The sequence below is a fragment of the Sciurus vulgaris genome, assembly GCF_902686455.1.
Source record: "Sciurus vulgaris genome assembly, chromosome: 1".
Taxonomy (NCBI): domain Eukaryota; kingdom Metazoa; phylum Chordata; class Mammalia; order Rodentia; family Sciuridae; genus Sciurus; species Sciurus vulgaris.
Window position 1 is genome coordinate 32,608,233 of NC_136461.1, and position 16,871 is coordinate 32,625,103.

Here is a 16,871-nt window from a genome sequence, read left to right on the forward strand (position 1 = left end):
AAAAATTGCCATGTTTATAAGGAGTATTGTCAAACACTATTCTGAGAACTTTAGCTATCATAGTAATCCTACAAGGTGGTAGTCTGCTATTGTTATCATCATCCCAATTTTACAGATGGAGAAATAGTCTGGCTCTTAAACAATGTAATAAAGTTTGGGTAATGTTTCATCTGTGTACTGAGAGACCCCTCAAAATATCTCTTCCCCATACCAGCAGCTCACCTCTCCAGGGACAGGATGAATCCTCTATTCTGGGACCCACAATCCCCTAGACAGTGCTGAATGGACAGTGACTCACCCCTAACCCTACCTATTCCTAAGGTTACTTTTCTTTCTCCTATGATTATGTTTCTTTAGATCTAGTCTTTCTCCTGACTGAGAAAGAAAGTTACTGATCTGGGGTCCTCTAAGTCATCTTGTCCCAGTCATCCTGAGTTGACTTAAAATGTCTATTTTTCATGCACGCAGTCACTTATTTAGCAAATGTTAATGATGCTTCATTTGTGCCAGACCCTTTGATGGCTCCAGGGAAACAGAAAAGAATCAGTCACAGGTCATGCTTGGCAATCTGTCTACAGTTGTGTCCCTTGATATTTGAGGATAACCTAGTGTCTGGAGTCATCAGCAAGTTCACACCAGGTACCTACTTTTGCACATCAGTTTTCTTAACCACTAGTGAACAATTCTTGACTGTCTGTTGTTTGGATAGGATGGAGGGGCCACAGACCCTCTTCTTTCAGATTTGGTTGTAGCCTTCTGTTTTCCAGCGGGCTTACTCAGGGACTCTGCCCCAGCCTGTTACTTTGAGGAAAGCCCTCTTCACGTCTTTGTTTCTGAGGCTGTAGATGATGGGATTGAGAAAGGCAGAGATGACATTGTAGAACAGGGCCAGTTTCTTGTCCCGCTCTGGGGAAGCATTGGCCCCAGGGTTCATGTACATAAACATGGCGGGTCCACAGAACATGGTGACAACGGTGATGTGGGATGCACAGGTGGAGAAGGCCTTGATCCGCCCTTGGGTGGAACGAATCCTTAGAATAGCAATGAAGATACGAATATATGAAGCCAGGATGAAGGAAAGTGGTATCAGGAGGAGGATGAAGCCCAGGATGAAATCTACTCTGTCATTGATGGATGTGTCTGCACAGGCCAACTTCAGAACAGCAGGGACCTCACAGAAGAAGTGGTTGATCTCATTGGGGCCACAGTAGGGCAGACGCATGGTGAAGACAGTGTAGACTAGGGAACAGCTGACACCCCACAGTCCACAAAAGATGACCATTGCCCCACACAGCCATGGGCTCATGATAACCTTGTACCTGAGTGGATAGCAGATGGCCACATACCTATCATAGGCCATGACAGAGAACAGCCATCCCTCAGTGATGCCCAACACCAGAAAGATGTACATCTGGGCCACACACCCAACATAGGAAATAGTTTTCTTCTGGCAGACCAGATGCACCAACATCTGGGGCACAGTGGTGGTGACATAGCTCATGTCCAGCATGGAAAGGACACTGAGGAAGAAGTACATGGGTGTATGGAGGCGAGAGTCAAGGTGGATCAAGGTGACAATGAGTCCATTGCCCAGGAGTGTGGAGATGTAGAGGAAGAGGAAGAGATTGAAGAGGATTACATTAATTCCAGAATCCCTGGAAAAGCCTAGAAGGATAAACTCAGTCACAGAACTGCGGTTCTCCCAGGGAAACTCCTGCATTATTCTTCAGCTGCAGAAAGAGAAATGGTCCTGCTGGTTCAGTTTTGAAGGCATATTCAGGTGCCATGGCCATTCCATTGCTGGAAAGGTCAGTAGTCTTTTGATCCTAGTTAGGATTAATGTCAATTCAGAGACAGATCTACCTGGGTAGGGAAATTGCCAAAATTTAACTTCTCTGGCCATAATCTTTTCTGAAAACCCCCAAATCTCATTTCCTTCCCTTCTACCAGCCCCAGAAAAGTCACCTCCTTTTCTCTCCTTCAGGAGCTACCATCATATAGTGCATTGCTTGGGGCTCTTCTCCCTAGTTCTCGCTGCAGAGTGAGATGATGAAGATTTGAAACTCTCCGCTTCCCCTTGTCTTAAAATACATATTCAGAACTCTTTGTTTTTGGTGCCTTCAACTTATGATCACTATAGAAAAATAAACAGGAGAATAAGAAATGTGGGTGAAGATATATGGCTCCACAAATATGAGAAGTTCTTAGAAAATTTATATTGGGTCTGTGTTTCTTGATTCTTTCACGTCTCTGGAAGCTTTGTCATATTTTATTTTAGATGGGGTTACTCAGCAATTCTGCCTTTTCTTATCCTCATCTAATTCTGAAGGGAAGGGTCTTCCTACTTGACTTTAAAAGTTGACCAGGCTTGAGGAAGAAAAATAGCTGTCTTCTTTGCTTAAAGATGGCTTTGGAAGCTGGGGATGTAACTCATTGGCAGAGAACTTGCCTAGGATGCATAAGACCCTGGGTTCAATCCCCAGTACTGAAAAAAGAAGAGACAGTTTTGGCATCTCTCAAGCTCTCCAGCCTAATTGTAATAAACCCCTTAGAATCCCTTTCTTCCCTTGAGATTTATGATCAGCAGGTTGCCCAGGATAAGGACTGGGTTTGGGTTTAGTTTATACATTTAGAGATTAAAGGTGGTTCTCTTGTTCATGGTTCCATAGGAGAAGGGATGTTCTTGTGGAGAAGAATGGGATTTGGAATAGAACACTCGAGTTCAAGTCTTGATACTCTCACTGCGGACTTGTTCATGTAATGTAATATCTTTGAGCCTCAATTTTCTCCCTTGTGGAATGGACATAATACCTACCAGGGAGATATCCTGAGAGTCATGAAGGTTATGCATGAGGCAACTGGCATTGTTACTGCCACAGAGAGGGATCTCAACAATGCCAGCTCCCATCGAGTGCTCCTTCTCAGGGTGTCATTCATTGAATGGTCATATGCTGATGTAGGAGCTGGAGAAACAAGGACAAAAAGGACAAGGACAAGGTATATTCCTAATGCTAAGGAGTTTACAGTCCAGTTGGGAAAATAGAGAAATAAATATACTAATTATTTTCCAATGTGTTTAGCACCATGATGGAAATGCATGCTGTCAGTCATGACTCTGTGCTAAGCACTAGGAGTGGAGAAGTAAAATCCTCTGTTCTCAAAGAGCACACAGTGAAGAGACAGGGAAATGATGAACAGCCATCAAGTGATGAGTACTGTGTTGGAAGTATGTGTGTCATGGGAGCCCAGAAAAGAGAAAACAGAACACCTGATATGAATCTTAAAGGATGAGCAGGGACTAGCCAAGCAAAGCATTCAAAGAAGAGTTTTGCAAACAGCGTCAGGTGCCAAAGGCCTGAGGGAGAGTTTTGTGTAAACAGGGAGCACAGGGATAAAGTCTTCACAGGGGTATTAGGAAAGGGGATTCTTGGAAGATGAACCTGAAATTAAGATGGAAACTTGGTATAAATGGTCTTGTATATCCTGCTAACAAACATGGTTTAATCCATTAGGTTGTAGTAAGCCACTGGTGGGTTTCAAGCAGAGAAATAATTTGTTCAAGCTAAGGTTTTAGAAACATGCTCTGTGGGTAGAAGTTAAGAAAAGGCATTGGAAGAAAACCAGTTGAGAGGTAAAGGGAAAAGAAACAAGAAGGCTAGTATTCCACACCAGGAAGAGGGAAGAGAATAGAGGGAGGGTATGGAATTGAACCAACAGCACATGGCAACTGAGGACTGTAGAAAGTGAGAAAAGGAGGAAATAAGATGAGCTTGAGCTTCCAGAATTGGGAACATAAATTGTCATTAGCACCATTCAACAACATAGAAACGAGATGGACGTAAAGGAGGGAGAGATGGGGTGGGGCAGGAAATAGCAGAGAGTTAAGTAGTTCTCTTACAGATGTGCAGAGTTTGAAACACATCCTTGAGGATCTGGCAATCAGAGGCTGAGATGTAGCCTGGGAGTTCAGGAAGATCAAAACCTCTGCAGCACCAGCATTTGGAGGTTAATGAGGGCAGAGAATGGATGAGAATTCTCAGCAAGAGAGAAGAGGGTCTAGAGATGGAAACTAGGAGCACCAGAGAGGAACACTGGAGAGGTTGGCAGAGGAAGAGATGGGCTTGTGAAGAAGCAGCGTCCAAGGAGGCAGGAGGACTTGATGCAGGAATCCAGGGAGCTCGAGAACCAGTGGCGTCAAATGCAAAGAGGAAAGAGGGCTGAAAACTGTCAAAAATGGAATAATATGGAAATTGTTAGTGACTCAGAGATGAGATATCTCTGAGATGAAGGCAGACATCAGATTGTGGTGGGTTCCGAGGTGTGAACTGAACTGTAAAAAGATGGAGTGGGGTGAGGAGATGTCCAGGTTAGGACATAAGGTGGAGGGATTTTTTTTTTTTTGTCCCCTAAGGTGGAAGAGTTCAGAATGTATGTACACTGAGGGGAGAGATAGAGAGAGATGGAGGAAGGCCTCTGAGGAAGCAGGTAGCAATAGGACCAAGAACATCAAAGCATGAGTGGGTCTCCAACAGAGTCAAAATGGAAGGGAGGAGGTGAGAGCAAGGTGGCTACAGATACAGTTAACATTCCCAGGGACCAGCCTCATAGGTTCTTCCTGACAATAGCTTATGTAGACAGTGAGGAACTGACCCAGTGGTTGGAAATCAGATATTCAGTCTCAACTGGGTAGAACAAGAGACTGATTCCAGTAATAATAATTTTTAAAAAGTCACAGCACAAATGTAAAATGTCCTGTCCCTTCCCTTTAACTCAAAAAGCCAATTGTACCAATCTCAGATGGGGAAGCAGTTTGTTGGGAAATAACTGAGAACTTACACTGGATTGGCATAAAGAAACTTACAAAAAGTCAACATGAGTCTGCATCATGAGAAGGAATCCTAGCAGATCACAGGAGGTAGCATGGAACTGTGTCTGCAGCAGCTAGACCACACTTGGACATTGTTCTCACTCCTGGGCCATGTTTTTAGTGGAATGTGGACAAGTTGAAACAGGCTTTGGAGAAAGGTCTGGAAACAACATTGTGTGAGGAAGAGTTAAAGCAATTAAGGATGCTTCTACCTATCTGAAAAGTGAGAGACATTCTGAAGCTGAGGACCAATTCTTTGCAAGTCACATGGAGACATAGATGAGTCTTTTCATGCAGAGGACAGATAAGTCTTGTTCTGGGTGATCCCCAAGAGGATTTCAGTTTAATTTGACTAACTTATATTAGTGGTATTATGTTAACTTATATTAGCTATGGTTTGAATCTGGAATGTTCCCAGAGGCCTATGTATTAAAGACTTGGTCCCAAAGCCCCAATGCTGTTGGAAGGTGGTGGAAACTTTAGGAAGTGGGGCTAGTGTTAGGAGGTTAGATCACTGGCGGGCGTGCCCTTGAAGAGAATATTGCAACCTGGGTCCTTCCTCTTTCTCTCTTTTGCTTCACGACCTCCACGAAGTATAAAGTTCTCCTCTACCATGAATTCTTGCCATTATGTACTGTGCTGCCATAGACCCAAAGCTACAGGGTCAAGCAATCATGGACTGAAACCTCTGAAATCATAAGCCAAAATAAACGTTCCCTCAGGCATTTTGTCACAGTGATGGAAAGCTGACTAACACACAGAGGCAGTCCAGAGAAAGTCAACCATCCTGGAATGTAGTGCTTCTAGATCCCAGGAAAGGTTCAACAAAACTTAACTGACCACATATCAAAAATGCATTGTGACCTGTCCTGCTGAAAGATTTGAGCCCAGCTGAAAGAGTTGAAGACTTTGCCATCCTTCTCTCATCTTCCGGTTTCACCTGGACTGGAGGCCTGGGCCATTGCAGTAGTCTCTCAATAGGCATCCCATTGTCAGTCTCTGCTACAAACTGACCAGAAAATTATGCAAAATGGAGAAAACTAGGGGAGAGGAGAACATGGAAAAGAGAAAGCAATAAAGGTGTGTGGAGGGGAGGTGGAGTTCTAACCCCTTTAAGACTTCCTTACAGGAAAAAGAAATGCCAAGATAGCAATATCTGGTTTGTTACTTCCTTCCCTTCCTCCAGTGTGAGCATCAGAGTTCTTCCCAGTTTCAGCATCTCCCCCCAGGTCCCTGACGCTCCTGAAGCCTTAAACAGCTCTTTCTGCAACTCCAGTAACTAGCTACCCTTACCTTACCTCTCTTACCAGTTCCTTGTCCTACATCCTCATGCTACGGATCCCAAACCTCATGACTGGGATGCAGAGGAGAGCCAATTGCCTTAGCTCCATAGTCACAGTCTTCACATCCTCCCACTTTTCTCCTTCAGAATACACCCAAGAGCAAATTGAGAGAAAGTCAAAGCTGTAAGTTGACAGTGGCACAGAAGGAAATCAATGAACAGAGTCATTTAGAGGTTGGGGGAAAAGCAGATGCCAGGCTTGAAGGGCCAGATGCAAATGGAAAGGAGGTAGAGGCAGGAAGGAGCCCAGTCAGACAGAGACAGGGACAAGGACAGGTGGCAACATCAGGAAGGGCTGGCCTAGGTGTGAGGACTCCGTGTCTCAGACCCCCATCTCCGCCCCTCCCCTCTGTACCTGGCCCTGTGTGAAGGATGAGTCAGGCGCCTGCTGGGTCTTCTTCTTCTTCTTTTTTAAAATAAAATGTTATTTTATTTTTCATAAAATTTACTACAAATTGCATCAAAATATAAATCCTTCTTGAGCAGTGTTAGTTATTATTACACAGTAATCCAAATATAAATGAGTACTTCATTTTGTCAGGCCAGACCATAGGTTAATTAGCCCTTCATCTACCTGTAGTGCGAAAACTCAACATCTTAAGTGCTAAGTCATCTTCACTGCTGGGTCTCCTTAACGTTCTGTTCCTGATCCTCAGGGAGGACAAGTCAGGTAGCGTCTTAATGAGGCTTCTGTGCCTTGGGATCCTCCAGGCCCCGCTGCAGACCTCCAAAGCCCTGAGCACCCATTTAGCCCCCTCGGCCTGGCACCCAAGGTCTCTGCACCAGCCCCCTAACTCTCCTAACCTGAGGCTCCTGCTCCCCATAGCCTCTCCCTGTTCTGCCTGACAGTTCAGTGGGAACAGATTTGTGAGCACCCATTGGAATAAGCGCATGACTTGAGAAGTGTAGCGGGCAAGGGCTGGGAGTCAGGGTTGGACTTCTTGCTGTTCTCAGCCCTCAGAGTGCCTCAATCCACTCTCTCTACCATGCTTGGCTGAGTACCAGCCTGTATTGTATCCTGATGTAGTGTGGCCCCCAAAGACTGTGACTTCCTGCAGGGAAAGAAATGTGCCCCAAGCAACTGTGGAATCTTTCCCTGAAACTGCTGAAGATGAAGCTAGTGACAAATATTCTACATGGGAGCAAAACCCTGGACAGTCAGCAGACTTGGGATCAAATCCTAGTTGCTGTTTGCTAATGGTGTAATCCTGGACAAGATATCAAACTTCCCTCAGTTTCCTCATCAGCAAAATGGGGTGCAGACTGCATAGGGTAGTGGTGAGGGTTAAATATGATCAGACATGAAACAGAATAAAATAAGCATACTTGGCTGGCTCCCCAGTGGATGTCAGATGGTGGATCTTCTGCTTGTCCTAAAATGTATGTCTTCATAATTAGATTCAGAGGGATGAGGGACTACCACTTTTCTCATTCAGCCACCCCCTTCTACTTCTTAAGTGGGTCAGGGCACATGATAGGTGCTTAATAATTGTGATCACTCAGAATCAATGCCAAGCACAGGTGGGGAGCTAGCCCTTTGGGTGACATAATGTGAGAAATCTGGTGTAGGCTTTGATTTGAAATCAAACAGAATCAAATATTAGGGTATGTGCAGGGCTCTGGGTTCAATGGCCAGCGCCACCCCCCAGAAGGAAGATGATTAGGCCATGAAAGCTCAGCTCTCATGAACGGACCAATGCTGTTTTATGGGAGTGTATTCATTATTGTGGGAGCTGGCTCTTTATAAAAGGATGGGTTTGCTCCCTTTTGCCTTTCTCTCTGCTTTCTTGCCCTTCTTCCTTCTGCTACGAGATAAACAGAAAGAAGGCCCTCGCCAGATATTAGCGCCTGATCTTGGATTTCTCAGACTCCAGAACCATGAGCCAATAAATATTTGTTTATCATAAATTACTCAGGCTGTGGTATTGTCACAGACACACAAAACAGACCAGACAGAAAACTGATATGAGAAGTGGGGCTGTTGCTACAACAAATATTCAAAAAGGTGGAAGGAACTTTGGAACCGGCAATGAACAGGGCTGGAAGAGTTTGAAGAAGCAGGCTAGAAGAAGCCTGTTTTCTTTTATGAATATAAACAATTTATTTAATAAATTAATACCTTTCAAAATACAGTGCCAGAACATTATGCAATTGAACATTATGCAGTTCATGTTTGTAACAAAGCACCCTGTGCTCATGTTAGATTGGGGGGCCCCACTACTGCTGGTGGCTCCTGGGACTCAGGCCAGAGCAGTGCTCATCATCTGCTCTTCTGCACAGGTTGTGTGGAAAATTCCTCAACAGTGAACTTCCTAATCCTACCTGCCCCACAACACACACATATCAAAATGTGACAGCTAACCTATACTTACACACAATCACTCTTCAGTAGTGCTTGTTATTAAATGAAGATAAAATGACCTGGTTAATCCATTCTTAATCCTTAAAACACAGGACTATATCAGCAGCAAGTAGTTATATGAGTGAGCCAATGTTAACATAATACAGAAAGTGGAGACAACTCCACACAGGCCCACACAACAAGGGGCTGGCAATTCATAACTTAAGTCCATACTGGTAAATGACCTGCCAACTGGACAAACTGTATTCGAGATAGACAAGGACTAAGTTAGTGGAAAGAGAATTTGAGACCACAACATGCAGCCCTCCAATATAGAGAATTCTAGGCCTGAAAGCCACAGCCAAAGCCAAGGGTCTGCCAGTTGGCCTCATGGTCATTTCTACCCATGAACCACACCTTGGAAAGTAAGAGTACATGAGGTTCAGTGTCATCACATAAATGCAGGCATGAATCACAACTCCACTGCCAATCAAAGGCAAGGGGCTTACCATCATCCACTCAGCCTTCTCAGTGTCCTATATTCCTACTAAGCTCTCTACCTACATGGTCTCCTCCAGTTGCATAGATACAGCCTTCACAGCAAACCAGAGATGGCTTTATGCGAATAAAGAACATGAAGGTCCTTAGAATCCAACCAACAGAAGAAATTCACAGTTCTGAAGGAAGTCTGAAGTTTACTAGTTTTACTATGATTTTTTTTTGTGATTTTTGGAGAAACTCAATCCCCTGCTATATAGACCTCATTATCAGGGGTTATGACTGTCCCAGTCATATGCAAATCAGCTGGGGCTCATGGTTTCAGAGGTCTCAGTTCATAGATGGCCAACTCCATTGCTCTGGGCCTAGATGAGGCAGGACATCATGATGGAAGAGTGTGGTAGAGGAAAGCAGCTCAGGACATGGAACCAGGAAGGGAAGGGAGGAGGAAGGCAGAGAGGAGGAGGAGGAGGAGGAGGAGGAGGAGGAGGAGGAGGAGAGACAGACAGACAGACAGAGAGAGCTTCCTTTACCATGGACAAAATATAAACCCCAAAGGCACATCCCCAGGAACCCATATAAAAGATTGATCTGTCATCTTCTCTTGCGATGTCTTTGTGTTGGTATGAAAGGAATACTGGCCTTGTCAGAATGTATTAGGAAGTCCTATCTTTTTATTCTTTTTTTAAAAAAAGAATTTGAAAGGCTTGGTGTTGAGTCTCTCTGTGTTTGACAAAATTCACCAATGAAGCCATCTGGTCCTGGATGTTCTTTTGAGAAATTTATAAATTACAAATTAAATCTTTTAACCTGCCATAGGTCTTTGTAGATTTTCTGTTTCTTTTTGAGTTAATTCTAGTAGTTTATATCTTTCTAGATATAAGCCCCTATTTTATAGTTTATTAAATTTGTTAGCATACAATTGTTTAAGGTGTTTTCTTTTCTTTCTAATTTTTTGTAAGACTGTCTTCTCTTTTACTCCAGATTTTAGTGATTTATGCCTTTTCCCTTTTTTCCACTTGATCAGTCTATTTAAAGGTTTGTCATTTGTGAATCATTTAAAGAAAGCAATTTTTAGTTTCATTCGTTTTCTCTATTTTTTTTTTCTTCCTTATTTTATTTCTATTTGAACCTTTATTTCCTTCCCTCTGGTTACTTTCAGTTTAATTTACTGAGTTGAGACCTTTCTTCTTTTTTTAAACATAAGCATTTACAACTACAAATCTTCCCTTTAAGCATTGCTTTTGCTGTATTCTATGAGTTTTTCTTTCTTTTTCTTCTTACAGTACTAGGGATTGAGCCTAGGGGTGTTCTACCAACAAGTTACTTCCTAAGCCCTCTTATTATTTTACTGTGAGACAGGGTATCCCTAAATTGCCCAGACTGGCGTTAAAATTTGTGATCCTCCTGCCTCAGCTTCCTGGGTTGCTGGTATTACAGGTGTATTCCATTCCATAAATTTGGTTGATTTATACAACATGCTACACTTATTAATTCTAGGGGGGTTTTTTTTTTTTTTTTTTTTTTTTTTTTTTTTTTTTTTTTTGGTGGAGCTGGGGATAGAACCCAGGGCCTTGTACATGCGAGGCAAGCACTCTACCAACTGAGCTATATCCCCAGCCCAATTCTAGGAGTTTTTATATAGAATCGTTGTGGGTTTGTTTTTGTTTTAGTTTTACACAATTAGGTTATCAGCAAATGGAGACAGTTTTATTCTTTCTATTCCTGTTTCTTGCCTTCTGGTACTGGCTGGGATTTCCAGTACTGCATTGAATAGGAGTAGCGAGAGCAAACTTCCTTGTCTTAGTACTGATTTCAGTGGGAAAGCACTTAGTCATTCATCATTATGTGTGATGTTAGCTGTAGGTTTTTGTGGATGTTTTTATTGGAGTGAAGACGTTTCCTTCTGTTCCCAATTTTTGCTGAGTTCTCCTGAGTGTTTTGTTTTGTTTTACCACAAATGGGAGAAAGGAGAGTCCAAATCATTTGCATTTAAAATAGCTTCATGCAAATATATTGGAATACATGTTAGCTGTTGTTTTGTTAAAGGAACTCAAGGCCAAGATGCAGGCTATACCCTTTACGATCTCACCCCGCTTGATACTCTGCTTCTAAGGCGAGAGTGGAGTGCTTCCTTGGGGGTGTTAAGAATTCATGAGGAAGTAAAAACTTTCACCTTTGCGGAAGTAGTTCTTCACTTCCTGAAGAAGAGACCTGAGTGAATGAAAAGGAGGCACTGGGAAAGCGGGAGAAGAGGACAGTCTAAGTGGAACAGCCTTTGCAAACACCTGGAAGTCAGGACTGGCTGAAGCAGAGGTGGGGACACTGGGTGGCCTGCTGTGGGTGTTTACTGCTCTGAGAGCACTCAGAAGTACATCCCTTTAGTTCCAGCAGCTGATCCTCGGAGTCTGCCTCTAATGGCCCCAGAACAGTTTTCTTAACAGGCCCCCATGGAACACAATCGGTACATGCTTCTGACAATTATTTTTCTGTCTTTAGAAAAATCAAAGCTCCTCTTTCCCCAGGGCTGGCATCCTTCAAGGCTGTGACTTTCAGGCAGTAAACCCTGACACTGGGGACTTTTCCCCTCTCACAGGAACTTTTCATTCTTTTTTATTTTTATTTTTTTGGTACCGAAGATTGAACCCAGGGGTGCTTTACCCCTGAGCCACACCCTCAAACCTTTTCTTATTTTTTATTTTGAGATTAAGGTCTCATTAAGTTATGTTAAAGACTCGCTAGGTTGCTGAAGCTGGCTTTGAACTTGTGAAATTCCTGCCTCAGCCTCCTGACCTGCTGGGATTATAAATGTGCACTACTGCACACAACTCCACATTGTTCTTAGCACTTGCATTTCTTTAATGCTCTGTGAATGCTAAGAATACGCTAGGCTGGAAATTTCCCTAAGTTTATCTTCTGGACAAAGTTACTAAGGAGCAAAGCATGCTCTTAGCATTTATTGGTCTTTTAGATTTTCTTAACATTTAGATGATTCTTGGTTTACAGATTAAACTTCTTTCAAAGTCATGAGAAGCAGTTGGAATATGTTAGTCAATGGATCTTATCAGAAAAACATGTCAAGAGTACCTGATGTAAAAGATTCCATTTGCAAATCAACTTAATTTGTCTGAAACTGGAGTCATACAAAATTGATTTTTACCTTGATAGTGCTAGAAATAGTTTGGTGCCTGGTTTATGTGGCTGCTGATGTTGTGATTGTTTCCCACAAATTTTGGAGTGTGTGTGTGTATGTGTGCTCGCGCACACATGTGTAAGCCATGACTCTGGATATACAATTGATTGCCATCATATGTATCCAACCCATACCTCCTGACCTCACAATAAACCTGATCTTAACATTTGAAATTAACAAACAAAACTATGAACATTATATTTACTTTCTTAAGGTGACTGAATTGAGATCTTCTTTTTAAAATAGAAACATTCACAGCTATAAATTTTCCTGTAAGCACAGCTTTTGCTGCATTCTACAAGTTTTTTTTTTCTTTTTCTTTTTGCAGTACTGGGACTTGAACCCAGTGGCTTTTTACCACTGAGCTGCATACTAAGCCCCCCTTTTTTTTTATTGTGAGATGGGGTCTACCTAAGTTGTCCAGGTTGGCCTTGAACTTAATAAACATTTTCTAAGATAATTAGTTTTGAGGGCATGATTATTGGCAATGTATACAACTATTTAAGTTTTAAGTCCTGTTCCCATTTAAGTTCAAAATATTTCTATGATACAGTCAGTCATATGTGGTCCTTACCTCCATTTTACATATGAGAGGACTGAACGCTGGATATATGTAGTGGTTTTACCAAGATCTCAAGACCCAGGCCTCTTCCTGCATTCCCTGTGGTCTTTCTGGTGGCAAAGAAAATTTAAGGGGAAGTCAGTTGTAGAAACCAAGATACTCCACTAGTAGTATACTCCATTTGTAGTAATACAAGTTTGGACACCTGGAAGTCACAGTTGGGGTAGATATGATGGAAATAGGAGAGGGACCCATGAAAGTAAAGAAGATCTGAAAGAAGAATTGGGGAATTCTAGATCAAGGATGAAGGTGGAGCTGGGGATAAAACAAATCACTCAACAAACATTTATTGAGACGGTACTACTGTGTTGTGCAATGCTATTTGGTTAGGCTACAGAATGCTGGTGAGGAAGATCTAAAAGCACCAACCAGAACTCTAGACATCAAGGATATGATGTGACTTAGAATAATAATTCAAAACTTTTTTTAATTTTACTCAATAGCATAATATTCATTATCTCTTCTAAGCCTCAAAACTATTGAATATTTTCAGGTTGTGTGGCATAATATAATAGATAAGAGCCTAGGTTATGAAACTGTGCTCTCCAGTTTCAAATCTTAGCTGTTATTTTCAAATTTGCTGACATTTGACAATTTATTTAATCTTCTGTGTCTCGGTTTTTTAAAATCTGAATAAAGGAGATAATACCCACCATTAGAGTTATTATAAGAATTAAAACAGTAAGTTCATATAAAACAATTAGTAACTGTCATAAAGAAAGAGCCCAAAAGAGTTAGCTATTATTACTTAGGCATGATGAATATCATGAAACACATTTGACCAATAGGGAAATTAAATCCCAGAGAAGTTAGGTGACTTTTCCAAAGCCATAGAATGTCAATGATGTATTTAATCCTTGAACACAAGTTTTTCTGAGTCCTTTCTTCACATTTCCATTTCCTTTTAAAAATTTATTGCTTCTTTTTAGTGACAGCAAAATCCATTTCCAAATTAATGTGCAAGTTGTTTTGTTTCTAGATCTCTCCCTCATCTGAAAAGTCCTTGTTTACTCCAATGACCAGTGAAATTGTGGATAGAGTATCTGAGAGCCCAGAGGCACTGCAGACATTTGTGGTCCATTGCCTATTGAGCATCCTCACTCATTCTAAGTAACTTGAGGAAAGCCCTCTTCACATCCTTGTTCCGGAGGCTATAAATAATGGGATTAAGAAAGGCAGAAATGACATTGTAGAACAAGGCCAACTTCTTGTCATCATCTGGGGAGGCTTCAGAGCCAGGCCTCATATACATGATCATGCAGGGAATGCAGAACATAGTGACCACAGTGATGTGGGATGCACAGGTGGAGAAGGCCTTGATCCGCCCTTGGGTGGAACGAATCTTTAGAATTGCAGTGAGGATACGAATATATGAGGCCAGGATGAGGGATAGCGGGATCAGAAGCAAGATGAAACCCAAGATAAAGTCCACTTGATCATTGAGGGATGTGTCTGCACAGGCCAACTTCAAAACAGCAGGAATTTCACAAAAGAAGTGGTTGATTTCATTAGGGCCACAGTAGGGAAGATTCATTGCAAAGACTGTATAGACAAGGGCACAGATAAGACCGCAAAGAGCAGAGCTGACTGCTAGGAGGACACACAGAGTTTGGCTCATCTGGACCCCATAGTGGAGTGGATGACATATAGCAACATATCTGTCATAGGCCATTGCTGCAAAAATCCAGGTCTCAGTGATACCTAGTGTCAGGAAAATGTACATCTGGACCACACACCCAGTGTAAGAGATGGTCTTATTTTTGCTTATTAGATGGACCAACATTTGGGGCACTGTAGTGGTGGCATAGCTGAGATCCAGGAGAGAGAGGATACTGAGGAAGAAGTACATGGGTGTGTGGAGACGTGCATCTGCTCTGATCAGGGTAACAATGAGCCCATTGCCCAAGACTGTGAATAAGTAGAGGAAGAAGAAGAGGAAGAAAAGGATCCAATTGGTCCTGGGGTTTCTGGAGAAGCCCAAGAGGATAAACTCAGTTACAGAGCTGTGATTTCTTGAGCCTTGATTGTGCATGGCCCTCCTTCTGAGGAAAGAAGAGGACATATTCTGGATTCTTTTGCATCTCAGAAAATGCTATGTGAGATCCACAGACACAGGGGCTGAAGCCAAGATACCCACTTTCACACCCAGGAAATGTTCTATACAGTTGTCCTAGCATAGCTCTAGATACTTAGTAGGATTTCTAATAAAAACTTATTGATTTGTCTAATTGACTAGCCCTGATAAAATTCTAAGGGTTACTATGATGGAAAATTTTCAAGCAGAAGTCTTATTTTGAAATACACACACACACACACACACATATACACACACACACACACACACACAGCATAAACCAGTCACAGTGAGAAGGTTAGGGAATTATAAAATGTTTTGAAGTAAACCAAAAAGTTCTAGAACTTCCTGTAGTTTCTAAAGTCATTCTTTTAAATAGCAAGACAAATAGGTGCCACACAGGTCAGTAAAAATGTAAAACAAGCAAAACAACTCAATTTCTTTTCTTTGCCTTCTTCCTCTCTGGTAATATACCTTTGAAAACCCACAAGCCATAAATTTTCAGGAAAAAGGGGAATTAAAAAAATACGTTTTGGTAAAATCTTTTCCTTAGAACATCCCACCTCCCCAGCCTTAGCTGTAGTGTTTACAACTCTAAAGAATAACTTGATATGTAAAAATGGCCACAGGAACTGGGTGTGGTGGCCCATGCCTGTCACCCCAGTGACTAGGGAGGTTGAAGCATCTAAGTTTGAGGTCAGCTTGGGTAACTTAGCAAGACCCTTTCTCAGAATAAAAAGTGAAAAGAACTGGGGATATAGCTCAGTGGTAAAACATTCTTGGGTTCAATTTTTGGGACTACTGTTACCACTACTACTACTACTAAATAAAAATGGCTACACTGGGGGTGGGTGCTGGGGAGATAGCTCAGTCGGCAGAGTGCTTGCCTTGCAAACACAAGGCCCTGGATTCGATTCCCCAGCACCACAAAAAAAAAAAAAAAAAAAAAAAAAAAAAAAAAAAAAAAAGGCTACACGACACCAGACTTGAAACCCAGAGGAAACTTCTATGCCCCTGGCATTTCTCAAAAAGATGAAGCATATTTACCAGGAAATGAAGTGTCTGTGTATCTGGAAGCTTTTCTTAAGAACCAGTAAGGAAGCCAGGTGTGGTGGCACACGCCTGTAATCCAAGCTGCTGGGGAGGCTGAGGCAGGAGGATCACGAGTTCAAAGCCAGCCTCAGCAAAAGCAAGGCACTAACTCAGCGAGACCCTGTCTCTAAATAAAAATATAAAATAGGGCTGGGGATCTAGCTCAGTGGTCGAGTGCCCTGAGTTCAATCCCCAGTACCAAAAAAAGAACCAGTAAGACGTCCTCCACAGCTATGCTGCTTGTGGGAGATTTGAGTGGTGGGCAGGGATGGATCTTCACTTGAGTCTGGACTCAATCCTCTACCCTAGGTTGGGAGCCTGGATAACAGAACACATTACTGACCATTCCTTTTCTCTTTATCCTTTTGCTGATCCCTAAATGACTACAAAAGAATCCTATCAGACTGATGTAATATAAGTTCAACTATATTAATTTATATCACTTAATAATGAAAATTAATGTCCATTATAAACACATTGCTTTGTGAGTTGGTGTGATGCTGTGAAATAACACAGTATTATGTAATGAGCCCTGAAAAATAACCTTATAGTACAAAAAAAAGGAAATGAAAAGCAATGCTATCATCACTTGGAGATATCATCTTTTACAGATCCCAAAAGGTGGAAATATTTATTTATAAAATGGCACTGTGTAAAATATTTTAATAAATGTGGCCCCATTTTATTATCACTATGATCTACTGAAGTCAGCAGCATTATTTTTCTTTTCATAAAATCAGTCATCCAAAGTTGAAAAACTATGCTAGAGCTCGAACTCAAACTCAAGTCCCATGTTCTTACCACCATATTAAACAAGAAATTGTCTCTCAAATTTCATGAAG

General features: G+C 41.9%; 1 protein-coding gene across 1 annotated transcript; it reads right to left on the reverse strand.

Annotated features, from left to right (window-relative positions):
* Positions 1–772: 772 nt before the first annotated feature.
* LOC306653832 (uncharacterized protein) lies at positions 773–14,895 on the reverse strand (the record flags this gene model as incomplete). The annotated part of the gene is made up of 4 exons (XM_079126874.1): positions 773–1,724; positions 6,191–6,290; positions 11,225–11,284; positions 13,965–14,895. 4 exons carry the CDS (start codon positions 14,893–14,895, stop codon positions 773–775), a joined length of 2,043 nt encoding a protein of 680 aa, XP_078983000.1.
* Between the last annotated feature and the right edge of the window lie 1,976 nt (positions 14,896–16,871).